The 22404-nt window shown below is 33.0% G+C and overlaps 5 protein-coding genes across 11 annotated transcripts in view; 2 read left to right on the forward strand and 3 right to left on the reverse strand.

The window, feature by feature from the left end:
• Positions 1-6092, forward strand: part of LOC116430922 (serine/threonine-protein kinase dyf-5) — an 8800-nt gene extending 2708 nt beyond the window's left edge. Inside the window, exons 2-10 of one of the 3 annotated variants that reach the window (XM_031985678.2) lie at positions 2872-3122; positions 3214-3335; positions 3431-3643; positions 3718-4065; positions 4134-4250; positions 4316-4450; positions 4528-4791; positions 5135-5331; positions 5428-6092. In XM_031985678.2, the coding sequence (XP_031841538.1) occupies positions 2961-3122; positions 3214-3335; positions 3431-3643; positions 3718-4065; positions 4134-4250; positions 4316-4450; positions 4528-4791; positions 5135-5331; positions 5428-5540 (1671 nt within the window). In that variant the 5' untranslated portion in view covers positions 2872-2960 and the 3' untranslated portion in view covers positions 5541-6092. Of the gene's footprint in view, positions 1-2871; positions 3123-3213; positions 3336-3430; positions 3644-3717; positions 4066-4133; positions 4251-4315; positions 4451-4527; positions 4792-5134; positions 5347-5427 lie in introns of all 3 variants that reach the window. The other 2 variants (XM_031985668.2, XM_076366209.1) reach the window with 2 other exon arrangements.
• On the reverse strand, positions 5946-11868 carry Ent3 (equilibrative nucleoside transporter 3). The gene is made up of 10 exons (XM_031984310.2): positions 11425-11868; positions 10563-10717; positions 10370-10498; positions 10207-10281; positions 9908-10131; positions 9728-9839; positions 9490-9657; positions 9238-9425; positions 8913-9153; positions 5946-8854 (listed from the first exon to the last, which is right to left on the reverse strand). The coding sequence occupies exons 1-10, from the start codon at positions 11592-11594 to the stop codon at positions 8472-8474; spliced, it is 1845 nt and encodes a 614-aa protein (XP_031840170.1). The 5' UTR covers positions 11595-11868; the 3' UTR covers positions 5946-8471.
• Positions 11869-12472: 604 nt separating this feature from the next.
• On the forward strand, positions 12473-16004 carry Wbp2 (WW domain binding protein 2). 3 transcript variants are annotated; one of them, XM_031984345.2, is made up of 6 exons: positions 12473-12642; positions 12929-13263; positions 13351-13503; positions 13866-14057; positions 15479-15564; positions 15643-16004. In XM_031984345.2, exons 1-6 carry the CDS (start codon positions 12587-12589, stop codon positions 15688-15690), a joined length of 870 nt encoding a protein of 289 aa, XP_031840205.1. In that variant the 5' UTR covers positions 12473-12586; the 3' UTR covers positions 15691-16004. The 3 variants fall into 3 exon arrangements, with proteins under 3 accessions (XP_031840205.1, XP_031840197.1, XP_031840213.1); XM_031984337.2 differs by lacking the exons at positions 15479-15564; positions 15643-16004 and having other exon boundaries at positions 13866-14721; XM_031984353.2 differs by lacking the exons at positions 13351-13503; positions 15479-15564; positions 15643-16004 and having other exon boundaries at positions 13866-14721.
• A 17-nt stretch (positions 16005-16021) lies between these two features.
• LOC116430339 (uncharacterized) lies at positions 16022-18761 on the reverse strand. The gene is made up of 2 exons (XM_031984324.2): positions 17149-18761; positions 16022-16986 (listed from the first exon to the last, which is right to left on the reverse strand). The coding sequence occupies exons 1-2, from the start codon at positions 17902-17904 to the stop codon at positions 16771-16773; spliced, it is 972 nt and encodes a 323-aa protein (XP_031840184.1). The 5' UTR covers positions 17905-18761; the 3' UTR covers positions 16022-16770.
• A 378-nt stretch (positions 18762-19139) lies between these two features.
• Positions 19140-22179, reverse strand: LOC116430873 (ubiquitin domain-containing protein UBFD1). Of its 3 annotated transcripts, XR_004235816.2 has the most exons (6): positions 21850-21994; positions 21167-21538; positions 20897-21087; positions 20635-20823; positions 20352-20560; positions 19140-19876 (listed from the first exon to the last, which is right to left on the reverse strand). XR_004235816.2 is itself a non-coding variant. In XM_031985519.2 (5 exons), exons 1-5 carry the CDS (start codon positions 22029-22031, stop codon positions 20450-20452), a joined length of 876 nt encoding a protein of 291 aa, XP_031841379.2. In that variant the 5' UTR covers positions 22032-22179; the 3' UTR covers positions 19140-20449. The 3 variants fall into 3 exon arrangements, 2 of the variants coding, with proteins under 2 accessions (XP_031841379.2, XP_031841365.2); XM_031985519.2 differs by lacking the exon at positions 21850-21994 and adding an exon at positions 22019-22179 and having other exon boundaries at positions 19140-20560; XM_031985505.2 differs by having other exon boundaries at positions 19140-20560.
• Between the last annotated feature and the right edge of the window lie 225 nt (positions 22180-22404).

The raw sequence follows: 22404 nt of genomic DNA on the forward strand, positions 1-22404 counted from the left end.
GACGTCGACGTTTATCCATTCCCCGTAACTACTTACTTACTTGAGTCAATCTCTTTCTTTCTCTCATGACGTTCTCACGCGTTCTCGACCACTCAACACTTCGCGAATTGGACAACGTCTACAGACCAGTGCGCTAAGAACTAAGTTCATTCAGTCCCGGTTATCCTTCGTTTCTTCGTTTACATCCAAAGCTCTCGAGTCATCGAGACTCGACTTGTCAGACTTGTGCCAAAGATTTCAAACAGAATTGAACAAATACGAATATCGCTCAATTCTTTCAAGTCCGAATTAACACGTTCGCTACTAGCGCTTATTTTAATGACGGTCTCCCCAATTATAATATTTTCTTCAATGCAATAAATCTTCAAAACAAAATATTAGGAAAATGAAACTGAAACGAGTCAGTGAATTTCTAAATATAATGTCGTAGTTTACAATTTCTGATAACAATATCCATAGGATTAATTTTATTTTCATTATGTAAAATATAATTTAGAAAGAACGCGGACATAAAATGAGCGCGAAATTTTGTTTCTCTTTCAACGAATCGGCAACAATGAAATAGCTCTGTCGAGCATAATTGCAAAAGAAATCGTAGGTGCAATGGGTTGAAGAGGATTCTTGTAGTTTTTCTAAATTCAGATAGATGAACTTAGTCCTGTTTCGTGCCTTCCCGCGATCGTTGAATGGCCGTTGTCATCGTTTTGAGAAGGTAACTGAAATTTAGTTATCACCGCGTATATCGGAGCTGGTAACGGTTTTCGCAAACTGTGCAGGCACCGGCATGCTATTCCATATTTCACGAGGTGTATGTCAACGTTTACCGTCGTTGCCTTTCGTTGTTAGCAACGGTATGAAAGTTTTAACGTAGGCCTTTAATTCGTTCGTATCGATTCTTCAGGGATAGGCAAGGTGTATCTACGCAACCCCCTAATAGGATTGATATCGTTCGAGCATTATAGACCGTATCAATCGATGGACAAATCGGTAGTGATCGGCTCACCGTAGTTTATCGAACTGCAATAGCGAACAAAAGCGACGAAGCAATCCTTTCAGAATAACTTTGTTATGATTCTTCTATTGCAAGGCTGGATGATTCATTCGAAAAACTAGCGTTACCTGTCGATACGGTTTCATTCGTATAAACGTGTACAAATTCAAATCCATTGCCTTGTAAATATCGAGAATAGCTCGTGTTTTTGCAAACCTTAACAAATCGATTCGAAGTTGTTTTAATGCTCGGGTCAACAAGTTAGCGAAGTTAAGCTTACAAATTATGAATCAAATGAAATTACTACGATAATGTATTCCCTTTGGTCGATGTTGTATAGATACTGCTAGATCCACTTTGAAAATAGCTGATAAGATATTCGAGAAGTAAAATTTTCCAAGATTTTAATTGCTAAGATCGATAAGTAGATGTTGGAACGCTTATCGGAGTGAAGCGATCTTGATAATCGCGTAATTGGGTTAATGTTAGAAAGATAATCGTATAAGTATTAGATAATCGTATAATTATATTATAAAAACACTCACTCGTGTTGGTAAAACGAGAAAAATAAGAGGCAGATTTCGATGGAGGTCCATCGGTTTGTAGCAGAGCGAACGAGAATTTCGATCTGAAGTAACATCGTAGTAAAGTAAAATCGTTGAAGTTTATTATCATTAAAGATGGTGGCATTTTTAAAGAGGAGTTGGATTTTCTTGGAAAGAAAACAAGAATTCATGAACTGCGACCCGGCAAACTTGACCATCGTTAAAAATCAATAGCAGACTACTTGTGGATCGACTATGAAAGGTCGACGCGCATTCCGTATTAATGGTGACACGTGGGGACGTCAACGGTCAACGCAATCAGACCCGTATATTTCCTTACTACGAGCGGTAATAATCTAACAAAAAAATTGGAAAAGATTCGTCAGCCCATCCTTCGATCAATTGAACACAGAACTTACAAGGAGAGCTCGATCGAATATTACTTTCTGCAGGTTCACGTACAAACTCGCTCGCTTATGACACTTTTATGCAATTAATACATTTGCGAACGGTAAATAGTTCGCTTGTCTAATACCTGTTGCCGGTGAAAACGAAGAGAATCTTAAGTTAATTGCCGCCGATTTCTGACATTAACGCAGGGACAAAAATTGAAAAATTTTAGTTGAAACATTAGTCTTGCAACGATTTGTCGTTTGAAATGAAGAATTGTCTATTGAAGAAGTCGCGAATGGAAAAGAGCAGAAGAATAAAATATTTTAGAAGTTATTATGTTAGAAAAGACGTGAATTCATGGCAGCGGTCGCGAATGTATTAATATAGGGGAATTACCGTGGACAGTTTAAACGATTAAAATGAATAGCGCGAAAAACGTTTAATAGGCTGATATTAGACCATTTCATTAGATCACCATGCAATTTTTCATGACCTTCATCCTATAATTCCCAAGTAAACACTTCAGCGTAATCTGCACGTTGCGTTCCCCATTGGAATTTCTAATGATCAACACGTTCAGTGCCACATGTACCAGTGTGGTACATGTGAATTTTTGTAAGAAAATATTTTTAAGGAACACATGGTCAAAAATAGCGGTATACGTTACCGAAAGCACCGAAAACAAAGAAAGAATATCGAAATATATAAAAATGACCAAAAACTTGAATATAACTTAATATTTTATTGAAAAAATAACTGAAGTTCATAAGAAAAATATGACCGAAATTTCCGTGGCACGGAACGTGTTAATAGACTTCGTAAATTTTTAAAATATTAAAATTGAGGCATAAACTGTTTAGAAATAAAAAAAATTTGTTAAACCTGGAAGGAAATGGATTAACGAATCGTGAACAATTGAAATTGATGCACGTATCGTTTCAGGAATTAGTATAATGTACAGGCAGGATCTTGGTAGTCGAGCCAGCTGAGGAGCTGAAGGACTTGCAAATATCCCGAAGCGGCTCACACCGATGAAGATGAACCGATACATAACGTTGAACCAGCTGGGCGACGGAACGTTTGGTTCCGTCGTTCTTGGCGAACGCATCGATACGGGGGAGAAAGTAGCCATAAAAAGGATGAAGAGGAAGTACTATTCCTGGGAGGAGGCTATGAACCTGCGAGAAGTTAAAGTAAAATATTTACCATTGTCGCTCGTCGTGCGAGTATTGCGTCGCGGAACAAAACAGTTGAAGATGAAAGTAAATATGTTTCCCCATACAGTCGTTGAAGAAACTCAGCCACGCGAACGTGGTGAAGCTGAAAGAAGTGATACGGGAGAACGATGTACTTTACTTCGTCTTCGAGTACATGAAGGAAAATCTATACCAATTGATGAAGGACAGGTAAGGCTGACGTCTATTATAAATGACCTTGAAGTGTCCCCGATCGTTTCAATATGGCCATCAACGAGTGATACGCTTTTGACGTTATTACGTAGGGACAAATTGTTTCCGGAACCAGTGATCAGAAATATAGTTTACCAAGTGCTGCAGGGGCTAGCCTTTATGCATAAACACGGGTTCTTCCATCGCGACATGAAACCAGAAAATTTATTATGCATGGGACCGGAACTGGTGAAGATCGCCGATTTCGGGCTGGCTAGGGAAATTCGATCGAGGCCACCCTACACGGACTACGTATCCACGCGATGGTAATGATCGTGATTGTCTGAAACAACGAGATATCGAGGATAGATGATTTAGAAGTGATTGATACGTATTTCAGGTATAGAGCGCCAGAAGTATTGCTCCACTCGACTACTTATAATAGCCCAATCGACATTTGGGCAGTGGGCTGTATCATGGCTGAATTGTACACATTTCGACCGTTATTCCCCGGTAAAAGTGAAATCGACGAGATCTTTAAAATTTGCTCCGTAATCGGCACGCCTGAGAAGGACGATTGGCCGGAAGGGTACCAATTAGCTGCGGCTATGAACTTTAAGTTTCCAAACTTCACACGCACGTCTCTGAATGTTCTGATACCAAATGCCAGCCAGGAAGCGGTGATATTCATGGAAGATATGTTGCAGTGGAATCCTATAAAGAGGCCTACAGCACAGCAGTCACTGAGGTAGATACAGTTTTGGCGAATAAATGTGGATGATAGAGGCCAGGATCTACTTAAGTATTTGTTTTTAGGTATCCCTATTTTCAAGTCAATGCTCCACGCCTGATCAACAGTAAAAAGATTGGTGTTGCATCCCATCGTGATGTGATACTAAATAAAGTGAACCTTCCACCACCAGTAGAGATCAGGTAAAATATATTGTCTTTGTACTCCTTTGGATTCTATAGTTGTTAATGTAAATAATTTGTGCCAGAGCTCAAGAAAAAATGCAGTCTCAGCAACAACAACAACAGCAACAATCGATGTTACCATTGCTGAATCACAACAATTATGTTCGCGAAAATAATGCCCCTAAATGGGATGAGGATGATTTTGCTGAACTTCTGGGGTGCGTTGCCAGAATTTAAGTGGACATCGTCCATCCGCGGATTATATGTAACCTAATCCTCTAATTGTCCACGTCAGAAGCAAGATCGTTCCCGAGAACGTGAATGTAAAGCTTGCCCCAGATCGAGTGTACAAAGAGAACCGTGCCAATTGGAACGCCAATTATTTGCCAGAGAGTCTAACGCAAACCAACTGGACGTTACCGGCATGGAATGAACCAGCTGCTATAAACTGGGATCAATCACAGTCTAGTCTGAAGAATGGCAGAAAAGTGTCTGCAAAACAACACTACCTCAACGTGGCCCGGTACGTCGCTGGGCCCAGTACAAGCCTGTCGTCAAGGTATCAAAAGTTAACTAACACGTATCCTGAACTTCTATCTGCTAATAATATTGGGATACGTACTGATCTGCTGTCTACTTTGACGAGAGGAATTTCATAAGCATATCACGTATTCGATTAATTTCCCGACAATTTCCTAGAACAGTAACCATAAAGTATAACATAATTTTTTAAAAATTATGAATTAATTGGTTTAATTATAAGAGAATGAAAAAAGCTATGAGTGTATGAATGTGAACGATATCCTATTTTCTTCTGTAAATTTAAAGTAATCGATAAAAGTAGAGTCATAATCCTATCAGGCTGTGTTGTTTCTAATACTTATATTCTTTTACTCTTGAAGAAATGGTGATTCTGACTCAAGCCGACCTAAGTTAATAAGAAATTTGGTTGCTCAACCCCTAGAGAAGTATGAGCAATTCACAGACTCTTTTTGGGTGCCCAGGAATTCCATTGAGAATCAACCGAAACAGTATTACCTTCCAAGAAATCGTTACATTACGGATCAAACTTTGAGATTGCCGTATCCCAGTGTTTATGGTACACAAAATATCAGTAAGCACTTGAAAGTGACTTAGATTTTTCATGTATATTTATGTAACATTTATTATTATTAAAAGTGTATTTACTTTACAGAAACCACAAACAAAGGAACACTTCAACCAGGAATATACGGAAATGCGGTAAACGCAAAAGGTAGTGGAAGTCTTCATGGTAGAATTGACTGGGCTGCTAAGTATCTAAACTAACTATTTTAAAACAGTTATATATATAGCTTTAAATGAATATACTTCTTTTTTAAGGTAACTTCAACTGTGATAGAATAATATTTGTCATTTCATTGCATCATAAAAGAGATTTAAGTAAACGACACAATGCTCTAAATATAGAATTTTCAGGAATGTAATCACTTTATTGAGTTTACTTTTTCAAGCTTTACAAGTGATCACATTTTCAGATGAAACACTGTGGTATTATTTGTCGAGCAACCAATATTTTAGTAATATTTACTACTATTCTTTTCTTTTTGAGTTGTCTATTTGATATAATGAAAATTTTATAAAAGCCAATAACGACTAAACAATAATGATTAAGAGTGTACTATTTGATTTATAAAAAATATAGTAGTTGGATAAGGTATATTAAAGGAAATATTATATGTATATACATATTTATTATTTGTACATATTAATTAATTGCGATATGGAGTAGTTTTTGATACACAAATGATTAATCTAATTAAACAATTACAACTACTCTTGTATTCGTCATTGATTACAATATTTTCCTTGAATACATATCAAGGATTGTTCAGAAACTTACTCCATAACGCATCTGATACAACGTTTGAAGAAAGGACACTATGATGAAAAATATGATATAAAATGAAATCATTTTTCATATTTCCTACACATAATCTGTAAGAAGCATTCTTATAACTGTACATTCATAATCATATACCTCACTCATTTCATTTGACTACCGTTTCTTTAGTCGTCTTATAAACGAACTTCTTAACATGTTTTTTTTGTAATGGGTATCACCCTTGGAATATTTTTTTTTATATAGTTTTGATAGATATATTTTGGAACTTATACGTTTACAGTGTAAGTTAAAAAGTAATAAAAAATATGCTGCTATCGCATAAGAAATGACGAGAAAAATATCTCTCCCTACGACGCATTTGTAAATTTGAATAATTTCATAAAAATATTTCATCAAAGGAACATGTCATAAAAAATTCATTTAAAAATTATTATTCACTCGCGAAAATTTGTACACATTATATCCCTGTCTCCAACATCAAATATTACCTTCCTAAACTTTTCCAAAAATTTCCAAATTTATAAGAAGGATATGTAAAAGTAAGGTACTTAATGGATACAATATCCTTTCTTATGTCAAGAAAGACTATACCAACAAGCTTATTTCTTTTTTATGTTATTTAATAAAAAAAAAAATATATTACAGTATCAGATTAAATAAGAACCGTGATGTCGTTGGTAATATAGTTAAAAATTGATATGAATAATTTGCATGTGTATGTATGGACAAGAAAATCTATGCAGTTCTTGTGTGCCTCGTCTAAATGATATCTAGATTTGCTTTAAATGTAAGAAATATATCTGTAAGCAGTTTGAATGGGTGGTACATTGGTGAATATTATGCATATACATTTATCCATTAATGTAATACAATTTTATAGTTGAAATAATCCATCGGAACGCTCATAAAAAGGTTTCCGAGTTAACGTATTCGCACACGTACGATTCATCGGTTATTTAAGTCCATTTAATTCACTAGCTTGGATGAGCTTCATTATATGATTTGTTTAAAAACAAAGAATTAAAGAATCTACCTTTTTTTAATTACTCGTTTAAATTCTATTACATCGCGTCAATGTGATTTTAAAACAGACGCGTTTGTTTCATAATTTTCAATGCTATAAAGATTGAAGATTTGATTATTACCTCCCACACAACCGTGGATATGTTTGGGCATGTAACGTAGGTAAAACTACGCGCTCAAAAGGGACAAATGCATTTTCTTTTTTCTCATCTTATACGGAAGTATACGTATCTTACAATTATATATTAACTATTCACGCGAGAATGTAACAATTTCGTACAGAATATACTCGCATAATAACTTCTTCGTGTAAAGTTACTATTTCTCAACCACTGACCTAACAATTTCATCGCATGTTCGAATTTCCAAGAAGAACTGTCATCCCATACTTAATTATTATTATCGTCCCAAATAGTTCTACGAAAATATAACTTAAACAACTTTAATGAATAACATATTTACCATGCCCTAACAAATTTAGTTAATCCTTAAATAATATTTGTTGTGATTCTAACATCCATTTAATTTCATTGTTATTTTTGAATTAATTAGACCAAAACAGGAATAGATATTACATTCAATAATATAAATTCATACATTGACCAGAATTTAATAAAATGATTTCTCTCGTGTTTATAATGATTGATCATTGTATTATTTAAGGATTAATAAACATTCATTCTCTTATTCACATGCAACAAATTCATATACATGTACATTTGAAATTTTCTCATTTTCAACGATAGTATCTAATAAGCAGTAGACAATAAAATAATTTGCAATGGTATCAAAAGCGCAATACCGTTTAAAAAAAACAAATTAGAGTAACCAGAAGTTCAAAGAGTGTTTGGCGCATATTTTTCGATATTATAAAATTTAGAAGCATTTCATTTGACAGGTGTGTTTGTGTTAATGAAACAATGAAAATTTGTTGTTTAGCTTAATTCAATGATAATTCATTCTCCTTTTTTTTATTGACTTATTCATTATTCATTTAAAAATATCTTTTCCTCATCGGTTAACATGTTATTTAAATAGTGAAGTAAAGTAATTGCTACAATTCATGGAATGACAGTGATAAAAAAATTTCAATTGTTGTGTGTGTGTTCAATCTGGCGATACTTTACAACTTCCTCTAAGTTTCAAAAGGTTCCAAATATTCTAACACATTCAAACTTAACAATGTTTCTTGTAGGGATGTTGCACATTAAATAACAGAAGATGCAAGGGATGGTTAGTTAACGCAGAAAATATCTTATACGTATACGTCTGGATGCTAATTTTTTTCATAAGAAGCACCAGATTCAACACAACACACAAACATGCGTGTCCTAGTGTTGCAAAATTGCATTATTAACTGAAGTAGTAACGTTAATTAACATTTTTGGGGATACTGTTGTCGATACTTCCATAATACCAGTTGTTAGAGTACTAATAGTAGTGTTAGACATTAAAGTAGATGTTAAAAGAGTTGTCAAAACGCTAACAGTAGTTTTTACTTTTGGTGTAACATTTTCTATTGTAGGTAAAGTGGAAGACACAGTATTTATCAAAGTACTTGTTGTTATATTATTCAAAGGTGTTGTTGTGTGTTCTATTACCTTGTGACACACATCTTTAGCTTGTACTGGTAATCCGAAGCATGTCTCCATCATGTATGCCAATAATGAACCAACTGTTAGACCCATAGTGTATGATAAAGTCATGATATTCCCTAAGAAAACAAGAGTGTCATAAATTTACGCATAGATTAAAGTTAATTATGAAAATACCTGCTAATTCACGATGTCCTTCTGGAACTTTAGTAGGTGCTTGCATCATTGGTACCGAACCCACAATACCATTTGTTACACCAAGTAAACAAGAAAACAGTAATGGATACTCTATACCACTGAGGATTGGTGCAACTCTTGGTAATGCGCATAATAAGAATAAAGGTATCAATATAACTCGGCCACATGAAAAATACAATAACTGTGTACGTTTCCACTCATAGGGTATCAATGCAAGGAGCTAAAATATTAAATGTTCAATAAATACTTTTTAATTTAAACTAAATCATAATACTTTTTTATGATAAGGAATAATCTGTAGTACCTTGCCTAATACATCAGAAGCGTTAAATGCAGTCATTAGGATTACTGGCATCCATGATTCAAGTTTACAAGAAATTATTTCTGACATGATACCAGGATAGAGACAAAGCGTGACAAAATATGCAACGCCGATACTCGCCATGTATGGCAATATGATCTTAGCCACTTCAATTCTTGCAAGTAAACCTCCTGAAAACAATGCATATGTTATTGAAAGTTCTATTTTACATGAAGAATTGCCAAACTGACATACTTTTAATTTCGGGCCATGGTTTACTGGTTTGACTTCCATAAGTTCCCCTCATAATAACAACATCCTCAACTTTATAAGTAGGACCAGCACTACCAGGAGGATTTCCAGATGGTGCACTAGGTTCATACACAGGATTACTGAACGAAAATGCTGAATATTGATTAATTCCTAAAAATTAAAATAAAGAACTGATATAGATGTGTAATATTAAGAAACATTTTTAACGATCTACGATTACCGTTCAAGTCAGTATTCCCACTTGTGGACTCAGTCCCTAAAGGGCTGGTCTGAAGTTTCAAAACTCCATACTGACCCTTTGCAGAATCTCCAACTTGCTCCAAGGGGTCCATCTATTAAAAAATAGTATTTAATGAAGACAAATCATCACTATTATTTTTAAAATAAACACGATATATACCAGACCAACATCTTCAGTTGGTTCCAACGTTATTCGGTTCCTTTCCTGACATAGTGTTATATAGAATTGCACAAAGTCAGTCTTGCGAACCACTTGATGTAATACAAAACACATCAAGATCGATGTATTCAATAAAATGAAAAACATAGATGTATTGCTACGTACATCGTCAAACAATAGCTTTGTAATAATGCGATCAGAGGATACCCAAAGACCAGCAATACCTGTATGAAGAAAATATAATTATTATAAAATATCTCGCCAATTACTAATGTCAAACATAACATTATCGTACTCACTTTCTCCCGTCATTACTGCTTGAGTATATCGGCTCGGTAGCATGGACGTGTATCCGTAAAAGCTCGATTGTTGGACTATAATGTATAAACAATTACCAGTGAAATATTGCTAAACAAACGAATATAAAAGTTCAAAAAATAATTTTTTAATAACAATCGTTACCTGTGCATCCGAGTGATACTATTGCGACAGCAACTAAATTAATTTTATAAGAAGTAGTGACAGCAAATAGTTCCCACCAGATCTCGCATATCATAACAAAATTCAAAGTAATAAAAGATACCAGATATCCTGAAATTATTATCGATGTATTGCCTGAATAATATAAAATTGATTCTTCTTTGTTTATCCTTACCGAATGTTATTCTCGTATTTAAGGAAAGTGTTTCCACTAGAATGTTATTCGCAAATACCGCGAAAAATGCCATGATAATATAGACGAGAGACATATCAAAAATCACCGTGGTACCAGGATATCTCGTTTGGAAATAATCCACAGCTATGATAAAGCTGTAAAGAATAAACGTACACGTTGCAGAATTTTAATGTAGAATCATTTACAATAACGATGAACAAACGGTTCTATTCATTAAAAGTTTATGATCCTTCACAATAAAACAGAATATCTTACGCGCTTAAAACATACAGTTTTCTAACATTCATCGCAGTAACAAAAATGATAAAAGTTTATTCTCCAATCCTCTTACACTGTCAGCTAAGAATAACAAAAAAATTTCAAAGAAAATTTCAAGTTTCCTCGACTGAAAGTTTAAATTGACGTTCCGTTGAATGAGCGATCTCAAACTTCCGGTACTGTGCCTAGGCGCACACAGATGGTAATGAAAGTATGAAACAAGGGACGAGCTATTTCCATTTTTTCAAGGTAAAATAATTTTTTTAGTCGATACAGAAATTTCCGTTTTATCCAATAAACGGTAAGGGGGAGGGGGGGGGGGGGGGGGCAAAAAATTACGCAGAAACGGAAGGGGTCTTTGACATTTCAAACACCAACACGCAAGAGGTAAAGACAGTGTCTTATCGCGGTAAGACTATTAAATAAAGGGGATCACGCATTTCAATTCTCCGAAGGGAAATTATTTTCTAATCAATACAGAAATTTCCGCGTAAAAAAAATTGGAGGGAACACAGAGGAGGTCCTTGACATTCTAGGTGTTGATGCACAGGGAAGTAAAGATTAGTGTCTTTTGTGGTATGACCTGTTGTATGGCAAGAGGAACCCGATGCCGCAAAGTATCAGGGCGAAATATACGAAGTTCCGTTTGTCCACCGGCGGCGACAGATGCGTGAAGCCGTTCGAGAATTTGAACTCGTTCATGCCTCTCGCTTTTCCTAATTGCACGTAGCCCCGGCTTAAATTCTCATCCATGTTTCGCCGAAGAGCTGTCGGTGATGACGGTCCAGATAGAACGTCGAACTAGCTAACTAGTTTTTTTATGGATCCATCGTTCACCAACGAGACCGGTTCACCATATGCTGATTACCACTGAATTTCACCGGGTACAAGTATCTTGCACTAATCAACGACCAGTTTAATCGCACCTGATCAGCACCGTATTTATTTCTTCACGCGTAATACAGACCGTGATCCGCGATCTTCCTGGCGCATGCTTTGAACATCTTCAGTAGCATTGATTTCTGCGCGCGCTTCCACCACCCCCCTAGGAGACGATCTACCGGAAAATTTGACCGACGAGACACACCAAAGCTCGGACCAACGTTCAATTTCAATTCGAGAGCAAGGGATCAAGCTTTTTTTTTTATTGTTCATTGTAATAACGAATGTGTTTTGGCACTGCCTGAAATTCATCCGAGTTTGATCCGTCATTTTATTCATTCTTCCGCAGATATTTTTCGATCAAACTTTTTGCATTAATTTAATAATGCAGATTCACTTGTAATAGTGTAGAAGTATTATTAAGAATTCTCTTTTGAATTTGATTTTTTCTTTGTGTTGCATATCATGGATTACTTGCCTTTAGCTTTTATTTTGAGGAAATAGAGATAAAAGTGCTCTGCATTGTTCCTTGTTTCATTCGCGGTACTAGCAACGTAATCAGGAAATGGTTCAAGATTGAAATGTTTCTAACTGAAATTTATTGTAAGATTAGATTATAATATACATTGGTATAAGTATAATGTAAGAGATTTTAATGTTTATTTTCTATTACATTTAAAGAAGGGGTGGGTAATAGTTTTTTTGTAAGACGCTCGGTATATTTTACATACTGTGTTATTTGCTATAGTATGTTGTGACATGTATACGCTTGCGCACTGCGTCATACTTATCACTTATGAATCAGCTGATGAAGAAGTTGGCTGGTTGCAGTTTCAGCGGTATTTAGGGTAAAAGTTAAAAAAATGTCGTTAAATACAGCACACGCGAATGGCGGTGTTCTTATACATGCCGGAGAATAGTAAGTCGAAAATCTTCTTTTATCATTTTAATGAGTGTCAGTAGCATTTTGCACGTTGTCGTTCGTGACATTTCTACAACGTAGTTAACTTCGAGGCCTTCTTAAGGCGGCTTCCTTATATCAATAATCTCTCCGTTATTACTGATACCACTGTACACGAAAAGAAGACATCTCAATTTTTTTAATAATTCGAACATTTACATTGCAACTATGGTATTTCATACTTTTTCAATGTCTGATGCAATCAGTACAAGAACAAAAATGAGAAGAATTTTCTTTCCTTTAGCATATTATTATTCTGCGACAATGTTGTCATGGAATTTCATGGACCAGAACAACAAGAATTCTTGGGAAATAAGCATGGCCGATTATATTTGACTACGCATAGAATGATCTTTAATGCTAAAGATCAAAAGGAAAAGATGCAGTCTTTTAGCTTTCCTTTTGTAACGTTAAGCGGAATAGATGTCGAACAACCAATGTTTGGAGCTAATTATATTAAAGGCAAGTGCCGTGCCCAACCAAATGGCAATTGGATTGGAGAATGCAAGTTCAAATTGTATTTCAAGAGTGGTGGTGCAATAGAGTTTGGGCAGGCTATGTTGAGAGCAGCAGCAATAGGTAAGTCTATTGAAATTGTATGCACCTTATATTAATGTTTGTTCAATTGTAAAATATATTACCAAACATTATTAAACCTATCTCTAGCTCAGCGTAATAATGATCCTGCTTCTGATGTCCCGCCACCATACCAACCACCAACATCAAATTGGTACGCTGCTCCACCGCCAGCTTATGAAGCACCTACTGGATATTATGGTTGGGTACCACCTACTAGCGTGTTTCCAGATATGCCACCAGGTTAATTGTTCTTCTCACATTTAATAATATCTTTTGTGTTTGCTTCATTAACAATTTAATTGCCAGACTTGCCTACATGAAAATTTCCATAAAACTCAAATCATGCTTTAAGAAAATAAAAATTGCAATTCCTTTTTATGTCTTATGTTATCACTAAGATTGTAAGGCTCTAACAATCTTTAATTTCTGTCATAACAGCTACTCTGTACACATTTGTTTTTAAATTGATGTATTTATTTCTTCTATTTAGCTGTGAACTATAGGTTGATGATGTGGCAATTAAAATGTTAATCATCTCTTTACATAAACCTATTTCATTGATGCAGCATGATTATTTAAAATTGTATTATACGTGTATATAGTGAACACTGTATTTATGACGGACATGCCACCTCCATATCCTGGCATAAATTCACCTTATGCGAGTGGTGCACCTCAACAAGGTACATGGGGTGCTGCTGGACAACAACAATCTGGATGGGCACCTCCTCAACAGAATGGTGCACTTGGATGGGCAAATCCAAATTATAATAATCAGCCAATGTCCCAAGCAGGTGGGTATCCAAATTACCAGCAGCCACCTTACAGTGGTTATCCACAAAATCCACCACCATACTCTGCATATCCTCCAAGCAATAACTATCCACAGCCTCAATATTATCCGCAACAGAATCCTTACAAACCGTATCCACCTAGTTACTAATTGTATAACGTTTATGATAATACAATTTTTTATATAATATTATATACATATATACATGTGAAACTTATGAAATTTGGTACATTTAGAATTAATACTTTAAAAGTAATTCTTGAAAGCAAATGTGTGATATTGTAAAGATGGAATATAGTATACATTTCTTTGTTTAAAATGTTTAAAGCGTACAGAAAATATTTTTTTAAAACAAAGAATACAAGTATATATGTACTACTATATTTCATTATAACACATTTAAAAGGTACATGATAATGTAACATACGCAATATATAATGTTATATATATATATATATATATATATATATATACATATATACATATATAACAAATGCTAAATTTCAATATTTTTTTTTTTTCAAAGAAATGTACTTAGAAAAAATTATATTGTTAACTATTATTTTAAAATATTACACTTTTGTTGATTCAATAATATAATAGCCTTATGATAATAATTATAATACATCAAGCATACTATGTTATTAAAATTTAGACAAATATAACTTGCTGTTTTTATTTAAACCCACCAATTAAGAATATTATATTTTTATGGAAATGATGAAAAATCTTTATGAGAAAAACTAAATAATTATGCCATATTTTCTATTTCATCTGTTGAGCCTGAAGGTTTTGAATATTATGCAATAATGTTGCATAACTGGTTTGGTTGACCTGAAGTAAGGTTGACTTTCACTGTGCTCAGTTATTATCTCATAGTTGTCAGAGATAGTTCAAAGAAACGTGACGCCTTATTACAAGTTTTCAATCAGTTTTTATTCATTAATTGATTTATATAGAGAACGAAAAGTTTATAAAATTATTAATTCTATACGTTTTTCAACAAAATACAACAAAAACTATTATACACTAAGTGTAATCAATGAACAACTTGATCAAAGTATGCTATAGCAAAGAACTGTGTACCATTAAGAACAATAGAAAAGAATATTCATGTAATTTTATTAACTTTTTTAGATTAAATATTTCGAACGTTGTATTGAAAGTGACTTATCTAACAATTCTTCTTAATGGAAATATTAATTGATGTTATAATAACATAAATTAGGAAAAGGATTATAATTAAGATCATTAGAACAATTCGTTAATTGATAAACCTGATAAACATGCCAGAACATTTTAAGTTCACTACATCAAACATATATACGTGTATGTAATTCGTTATGAGTTTAAATATATTTTTATAATGAAGAAATCATTCGATGTCGCGTTTTCAGCGTCTTACACGTTTTTGTTTTACAGATGCAAAAGCAGCAGAAGCTGCTCAAAGTGCATATTATGATCCAAGCAAACCTCAGTGTGCCTATGTTCCACCTCCTGCATACTATGTAGGTATAATATACATTTCATAATGTGCGATGTATGTAATACAATAATTTAATATTTTTAATACTCGTTTGTCTTAGGAAAGTCCACCAAGTTTCCAACAGGCAACGGAAAAAAAGGATCAGTAGAATTATATTCACGAATTCTGAAAACAGTGATACGACATCACTCTGTTGTTATCTGAATAGTATTATACATGTAATATATTGCATAGTAACAGACGTATGCATTCCACATTAGACTTTGCTATAATGACATTTTGGTGTGCGCATTTCGATAATTCTTTGTATCTTTCCTATATTATTCACGATTTTGAATGTATACACTATATTGTACTTATTGTGTAGGTTGTATAAATATTCTGTAAGAAATTCTATTGTATTTTGCGCAATTAAATGAATATATTAAATAAAAGTTACTGCATATGAATATGAAAACAAAAGACAGATATACCTGTAATTCATATATTTTATTAAAAATTATTAAAGGTACACAATATTTGTACATCATAAGAATACAATTGATTACAAAATAAAACAATTGGCATTCAAGTAAAATCTATACAAAATTTGAGTTATAAAAACATATTTAATTCTGTGTATTTCTTCTTCTAATTGGAAATGACACAACTAATTTCAATACCTTGAAAACTTCAACATGTATATTTAAACGCATGTATAAAAATTTATATATATATATATATGTATGTATATGTACATGTATATAAAAATAATTTTCAACTACATAACTACCAGCTGTGTTAAAATACAGATGGCCACATTTGCGCTAATAGCTTCCTAAATATTCTCATTTCGACTAGCTTCTAACTATGGCAAAAACAAAACACATAATAATTTATATGTATGCAAAAACTTCATACACTATGATGATTTATAACAATTTGAATAGATGGGCAGTATAAAATGTTGCAAAATACAATAATATAAAGTACATAATTTGTTTACTTAATTTTTGCTAAAAAAAAATGGCACCTATAAATATTGAATTTCTTATATAAATAATTTAACACTTAAATGCTGGTCATTAACAGCATCTGGATTGATCTTAAATTTGTATAGATATAAAATTTTAGTGAGATAAGACATTTTGGATTTTCCAATTCCACACGAATATAAAACTTACATAGAATGCCATATCTATGTAGTATAAAATTATTCAAAAACAATTATGTACGGTTTGTAGGAAGGCTATCCATACTCAGAGGTGACTGTTAAACTAAAATTTCCATCTATAACATAAGTGCCATGATACCAGATTCTTGTATCTAAAAGAACAATATCTCCAGCATAAACAGTAAAGTTAAAATGCTTGCAAATACTATCACATTCTGGTGTTGGAGCGACGGTCCATCTTTTATTACCCAATATTTGTCCCTGCCACATAAGACGAGAGATGTAATCCAACTGTGAAAAAAGTAATAAAAGAATTACAATTATTCCTACAATTTCATTATATATCCTCTGTTTTCAAATTACAAATATTTATGCATTGATAAAACTATTGTTTCAATTTTAAAATGCATAAACATTAATACATAATGGTCAGCTTATTATTATTGCACATACATGCATAATGGCACCTTCTTCATATCCCAAAAAAACATAATTGGTATATGGAACCTCCGCATCCTCTGGCAAAAAATGAGGTAGATTGTAAAATTGTTTCATTGTATCCAAAATTTGAAGGTGACAATTTTTCCAACCAACATACCACGGTTCTTGTCCGCTACGTTGCAGGGCTCTATCCTCGCTCATAGCGAAGACGTCTCTTAAACTAGTGAAATTACTTTTAAAGTGTAAGAACTGACATTCTTCTACCGAATCATAAGCACCTTCTGTATTCTCATATAAATTTTTGAAGAATTTCCAGCTAAATACTTTCGAAGCAGCCCAATGGCTTGCAGCCTTTTTTATCACCATTGGTCGAGAAGAATAGGCGTATTGCTTGAATTCCTCTCTGGTCAGATTTGGCAAGATTAAAGCTGAAGCAATATTTTTACAATAATCACAATTCGATATTGGCCTTGTGAATTCCCATATAAAATAATTATTTGGTACTAAGCATCTAGTTCCTCTTATATTTTTAATAACATCAATATATAAATATTTTAAAAATATGGTACAAAATATTGGCATGAATAAGGCAAGGAAGACTTTCTTTGAACACAGATAATGAAAAGCGGAGTTTTTCTTATGCTTCACATTACTCCTTACAGTGACAGATCTCAATTCTGACAGTGAAGCCCCTTGTTTCAAAAAGCTTTCGGTTAAAGCCAAAAACTCTTCTTGTATACTTTCTAAAATGGTATTATTTCCACCCATTACTATCGATATGTGTAAATATTAAAGATTTCCTTTAAATAATTCTAAGTAACCATTGGAAATTCGATACGAACTTCCTTTTAATTTCGATATCGTTTTGTCAGTGCTACCTGTTCATTCATTCTCCTGCTATCGTAATAACGCAGCGATTCCATTTGAACTTAATGACAACATTAGCTTCGTTGTCATTCGTAACTGTACAATGGAATTTATAATTCGTACATTAAGTCAAATTTATTTTTCTCTTCTTTTCTTATAAATTCACCTGAACTTATAATTACATATTTCGAATTATCACAGGCGCAGATGACATCGCAAGTGAGTATGTATGTAGGTATGTGTTCAAAATTGTTTACAACCCATTTGTTGACTACATATGTGTTTCAATTAGATTGACAATATGTTCGTTCATGGTTTGCTTTAAACAAACGAACGGTAGATAGAAGTAATTGATTCACACGATATCAATAATGATAAGATTGAAACAACTTTCAACAAGCGTGTGACTGTGTTGAATTTCACTGTCACTTTTACACACGCAGTAGCATACGTGCGCGCGCGCGACACGATCAAGCCTTGAACCACTTCTGCTTTAACGAAATGTGAAGGTTTGCATTGATTGCGGAATAGATACTATCATTCCCTGATTGGTGCAGAATCTTGTCTCCCCTCTCGCGACTACTTTCGCATCTTCTTACACGAAGCAAACGAATGAAAACTGAAGGCTTGCTTGCTTGCTCGACCCCAAGTAATTGAACACCCTAATAGGAAATTTCCTGTTCACGTGTCGTATGAATGTGGGCTAATGCGGGCATTCCAGAATTTAAGCGATCAACAGATAGGCCCAGACAATATTTTAAATATTATTGAGTATTGTGGTCGACAAGCAATTCTTTAGAAAGTATTTTTTAAGGTAGAAAGTATAATTGAAAATGAGGAAAAAATAAGATTGAATAATATTAAAAAACATAATGATCTGCAAATTTTGAACAATCGCAATTGTGAAGAATGTATGCACATTAGAAATAAATTTAAACATAAACTTACTATTCGTGACCCAAATATTACTGACTTTTAAAATTTTATCTTTTACTTTGTCGAAAATTGTTCAATTATAATTAAATCGTTTGTAGGGAAAGTTTTAAATGGAAATATAGCCTAACATGGACAGAAAATATGAAAAAGATAGTCATTGCTTTATTTATTTAAAAGAAAAAATAAAATGAACGCAAATAGAGCATTCTTAAAATTATTTATTTTATCAAATCGCCCAACACGATATACAAGTCTTACTTAAACGGACACTGAAGTAGATGTTTCAATGTGCAAACTGGAGTTCCGAATTTTATGTAGACATATTTTAGTAAATAAATTTCATTTATCTTTCCTTATAATTCCGTTTCTTTTCTGTTTTTCTTTTAAGATGTACACGTTACATAGTATAAAACCTAATTTACGGCAGTTATAATACTAAGTTATGCAATATGAGATTTGTTTACGCTCGTCGAGATACAGTCCACTTGAATTTCAACGACGGAATTCTGAGATGAGACTTTTTGCAGGCAATTTATGTAGGCCAATGTCAAAAAATAAAATGTTAATGTAAAATATATTAAATTTCGTAACAAGTTCGTTGTTTCGTTACTGAATAATAGTAATACGTTATTAATACGTTACGAAAAAGCGGACTATATATCTTGGTAGTAATACGGCTTATATTAGTAAATTCGTTTTTCATCGCATAAGCAAAATAAAATTTTCGTTAAAAGAAAGCATTTTAGACAACTATTCATACTGTTAGATGAAACGTCAAATGTAATTGCCGTAATAAAATTTGGAACGTTTGTTGAAGTATATGAACTATTACAAATTATTTATCATTATTATTAAATGCGGTAAAAAGTTGTATTATTTCTCGACGAACTTCAAAAGATTGTAAATGCAACATCATAACTTCTTTCTTCGCATCCTCCTATAAATGTAATTTTACAAAAATTTCACTTTTATTTCGATGGTTCATACGCTTCTAATTAAATAAGCGAAAAACATTTAAAACTCTTTAATCTGCTTATTCAAGAGAATAATATTGTTCCTAAAGCAATTAATTTTCGATGTAAATGTTTTTTTTTTTGTTCAAGATTTAAAAGAAAAACTTATTATATTTACAAGTCTTACACACAATATAATCCAAAGAAATTAATATTACAATTACAATTACAATATTATTTTAATGTATAAAAATTTTTCTACACTCCAAAAATCACAATATCTTATTAATACGTTGAGAAAGTGTTTTCGTAAAATCGATTGTTACCGAATTTCATAAAATGACCGTTATCATTTTTAGTAAAAATTATTGATATTATTTATCCAGAACGGTTTTCTTAACAGAATACTTTTATTAGGAGACATCAGTTATATCCAACGCAAAATAAGTTACTACTTACTGTTAAAAATGTGTGACTAGCACAGTCGTGTTTGTATCAATGCTTACACCTGATTACACTTTGCATTCAAAGAGACAGAAATTTCCATCAATGATCGATCAGAAGTAGCACCATTTGCCAAGAATAGCATCTTTTATAGCGGATATGTACTGCGCAGGAACCCAATATATCCAATATCTCGAAGCCTCTGTTGTGCCCAGTTGAATAGCCTAAAATTTGTAAAAATACCATTACGCATAAATATATAAAATTCACAAATAAGTAATATTACAATGGTACAAACCATAATATGATATTCTGGATAATCGTGTATAGGTTCACTATGTACACCTTTTATAGAATTCATAGGTATTTTGTCTGTTCTTTCTTTAGTTCCAATCCATAGTTGATCCTGCTCCAATTTAAATGTTAGTCTAACTTTGCCACCAGATTTATTTAACATGCCAGCCAATGGAAATTCTGGTAAAGGTTCCTAGTAAATAAATTTATTTTAAATAAAATTATTTTCCCCAAATCACTTAACTGGTTCAGTTTTAAAATCATACCTTGCTATCTAATATACCAGGCATGACATCTTCTGGAATACCTTTATCTAAAACTTTCCTATGCATTTTTTGCTGAGACAAGGGTTCTTTGCTCGCTGTAGAAGCAGCTTCGTCTGAAAGGTCTTGTTTCGTTGGAATAGATACAGCCAATACATCATGTAACTTTGATCCTACCACCATGACTTTGGCACCTAAAAAATATAATAAAATATATAGTAACACAATAATATTATAGATGTTGTTATATATGTTACATTATCATTAAATTACCTTTAGTCACTCCTAGACTTCTTAGTGTTTGATCATCTTTAGCTAATCCTTTGATCATAACTTTCTGCATGGCTTGTGGCACAGATATGATGTTTTGAAGGTGTGCTTTTAATTGTGCAACAGTACCATCGAGTGGAAAGTTCACATTAATCCGTTGTTTATTATAAATCACTTTAAAGTCTATGTGTTCTTGGGGCGGATCTTGTGAAATAGTTTCATTATTATCTTTTAACTGTGTATCAAGAATTTCACATTTTGGAGTTGAGTCTTTTGTCTCTGTAGACGAGGTTTCATTAGAATTTGTATTCGATACCACATCAGAACAAGGAGCTAAATTACAACAATTGTCGTTGCTTTCACTTTTTGTAGCACCTAAAAATAGTAGCTGGTTAGAACATTTAATCTATTATTTCCAAATGTACAATAATGTCTCTTAGATTATGAAAATAGCTTATTCGTGTCGTTTCGAAGGGGATTAACATGCACAAAAATAAATCAAAATAAAGAAAATATTTTAGACAGATTATACGAGGTTATGTTTTAAAAGAATAGATTTTTATGGAAAATTTTTAATTCACTGGCAATAATTGTGTGAATTAATTGCTACGTGATACTTAATACAATAATCAAATGACTATATAAAAAATTTTTATTAGGGTAGCGAGTCTGCTCGAAATTTATACCAAGTATACAATTGCTATTTGTACGATTTCGTAAGAGGAATTTGGGTAATGCATATTCATTATACTTGAAATAATTAAAAACGAACATAACGTGTAGCAACAAAAAATATTTATTCGTTGACAATTGCTACGAAGAAACATGAAAAATCACAAAATTTAATGTACGTACCGACGTACTCCATGATGAACTGTATCCCGTCGACCAATCAAAACTGTTGCAGGATACGTTGCAATTCCTGCCATTCGTATTTACACCGATCTTCGGAATGACTTTCAAATTTTCAAATATATTCCAGAAACAATCGGGAGTGTTTTGAAATTTGATAGTTTTGAAAGATAAATTTCAAATACCATTTTAACTATTCATTTTCGAGACAAAATAGAGATAAATATTTCATATAAATTATGAAGAATTTTACCCGATAAATTGTTTTATTTTTTTACACGGTAACGCTCAAATTATTTGAATAGTATAGTAAATTATCTCTCGTACATATTTTATCTTACACTGTATTATCAATTAATGTTATACAAAATTAAGATAAAAGAATCATT

The sequence above is a fragment of the Nomia melanderi genome, chromosome 3 (genome assembly GCF_051020985.1).
Source record: "Nomia melanderi isolate GNS246 chromosome 3, iyNomMela1, whole genome shotgun sequence".
Lineage (NCBI taxonomy): Eukaryota > Metazoa > Arthropoda > Insecta > Hymenoptera > Halictidae > Nomia > Nomia melanderi.

Bases quoted from the DNA above. Each gene is read 5' to 3' on its own strand.
- Wbp2 (XM_031984337.2), top strand. From the start codon at position 12,587: ATGTCGTTAAATACAGCACACGCGAATGGCGGTGTTCTTATACATGCC. The intron at 12,643-12,928 runs GTAAGTCGAAAA...TCTTTCCTTTAG, and splicing joins CTTATACATGCCGGAGAATA to CATATTATTATTCTGCGACA. The intron at 13,264-13,350 runs GTAAGTCTATTG...ACCTATCTCTAG, and splicing joins GTTGAGAGCAGCAGCAATAG to CTCAGCGTAATAATGATCCT.
- LOC116430873 (XM_031985505.2), bottom strand. From the start codon at position 21,937: ATGTTCGTTTTTAATTATTTCAAGTATAATGAATATGCATTACCCAAA. The intron at 21,088-21,166 runs GTAATTTAATGA...TATATTTTTTAG, and splicing joins AAGTCTAGGAGTGACTAAAG to GTGCCAAAGTCATGGTGGTA. The intron at 20,824-20,896 runs GTATGATTTTAA...TTTATTTACTAG, and splicing joins CTGGTATATTAGATAGCAAG to GAACCTTTACCAGAATTTCC.
- LOC116430339 (XM_031984324.2), bottom strand. From the start codon at position 17,904: ATGGGTGGAAATAATACCATTTTAGAAAGTATACAAGAAGAGTTTTTG. The intron at 16,987-17,148 runs GTATGTGCAATA...CTTTTTTCACAG, and splicing joins AAGAAGGTGCCATTATGCAT to TTGGATTACATCTCTCGTCT.
- Ent3 (XM_031984310.2), bottom strand. From the start codon at position 11,594: ATGGATGAGAATTTAAGCCGGGGCTACGTGCAATTAGGAAAAGCGAGA. The intron at 10,718-11,424 runs GTCATACCACAA...TATTCTTTACAG, and splicing joins TTCCTCTTGCCATACAACAG to CTTTATCATAGCTGTGGATT. The intron at 10,499-10,562 runs GTAAGGATAAAC...TAATAATTTCAG, and splicing joins AAATACGAGAATAACATTCG to GATATCTGGTATCTTTTATT.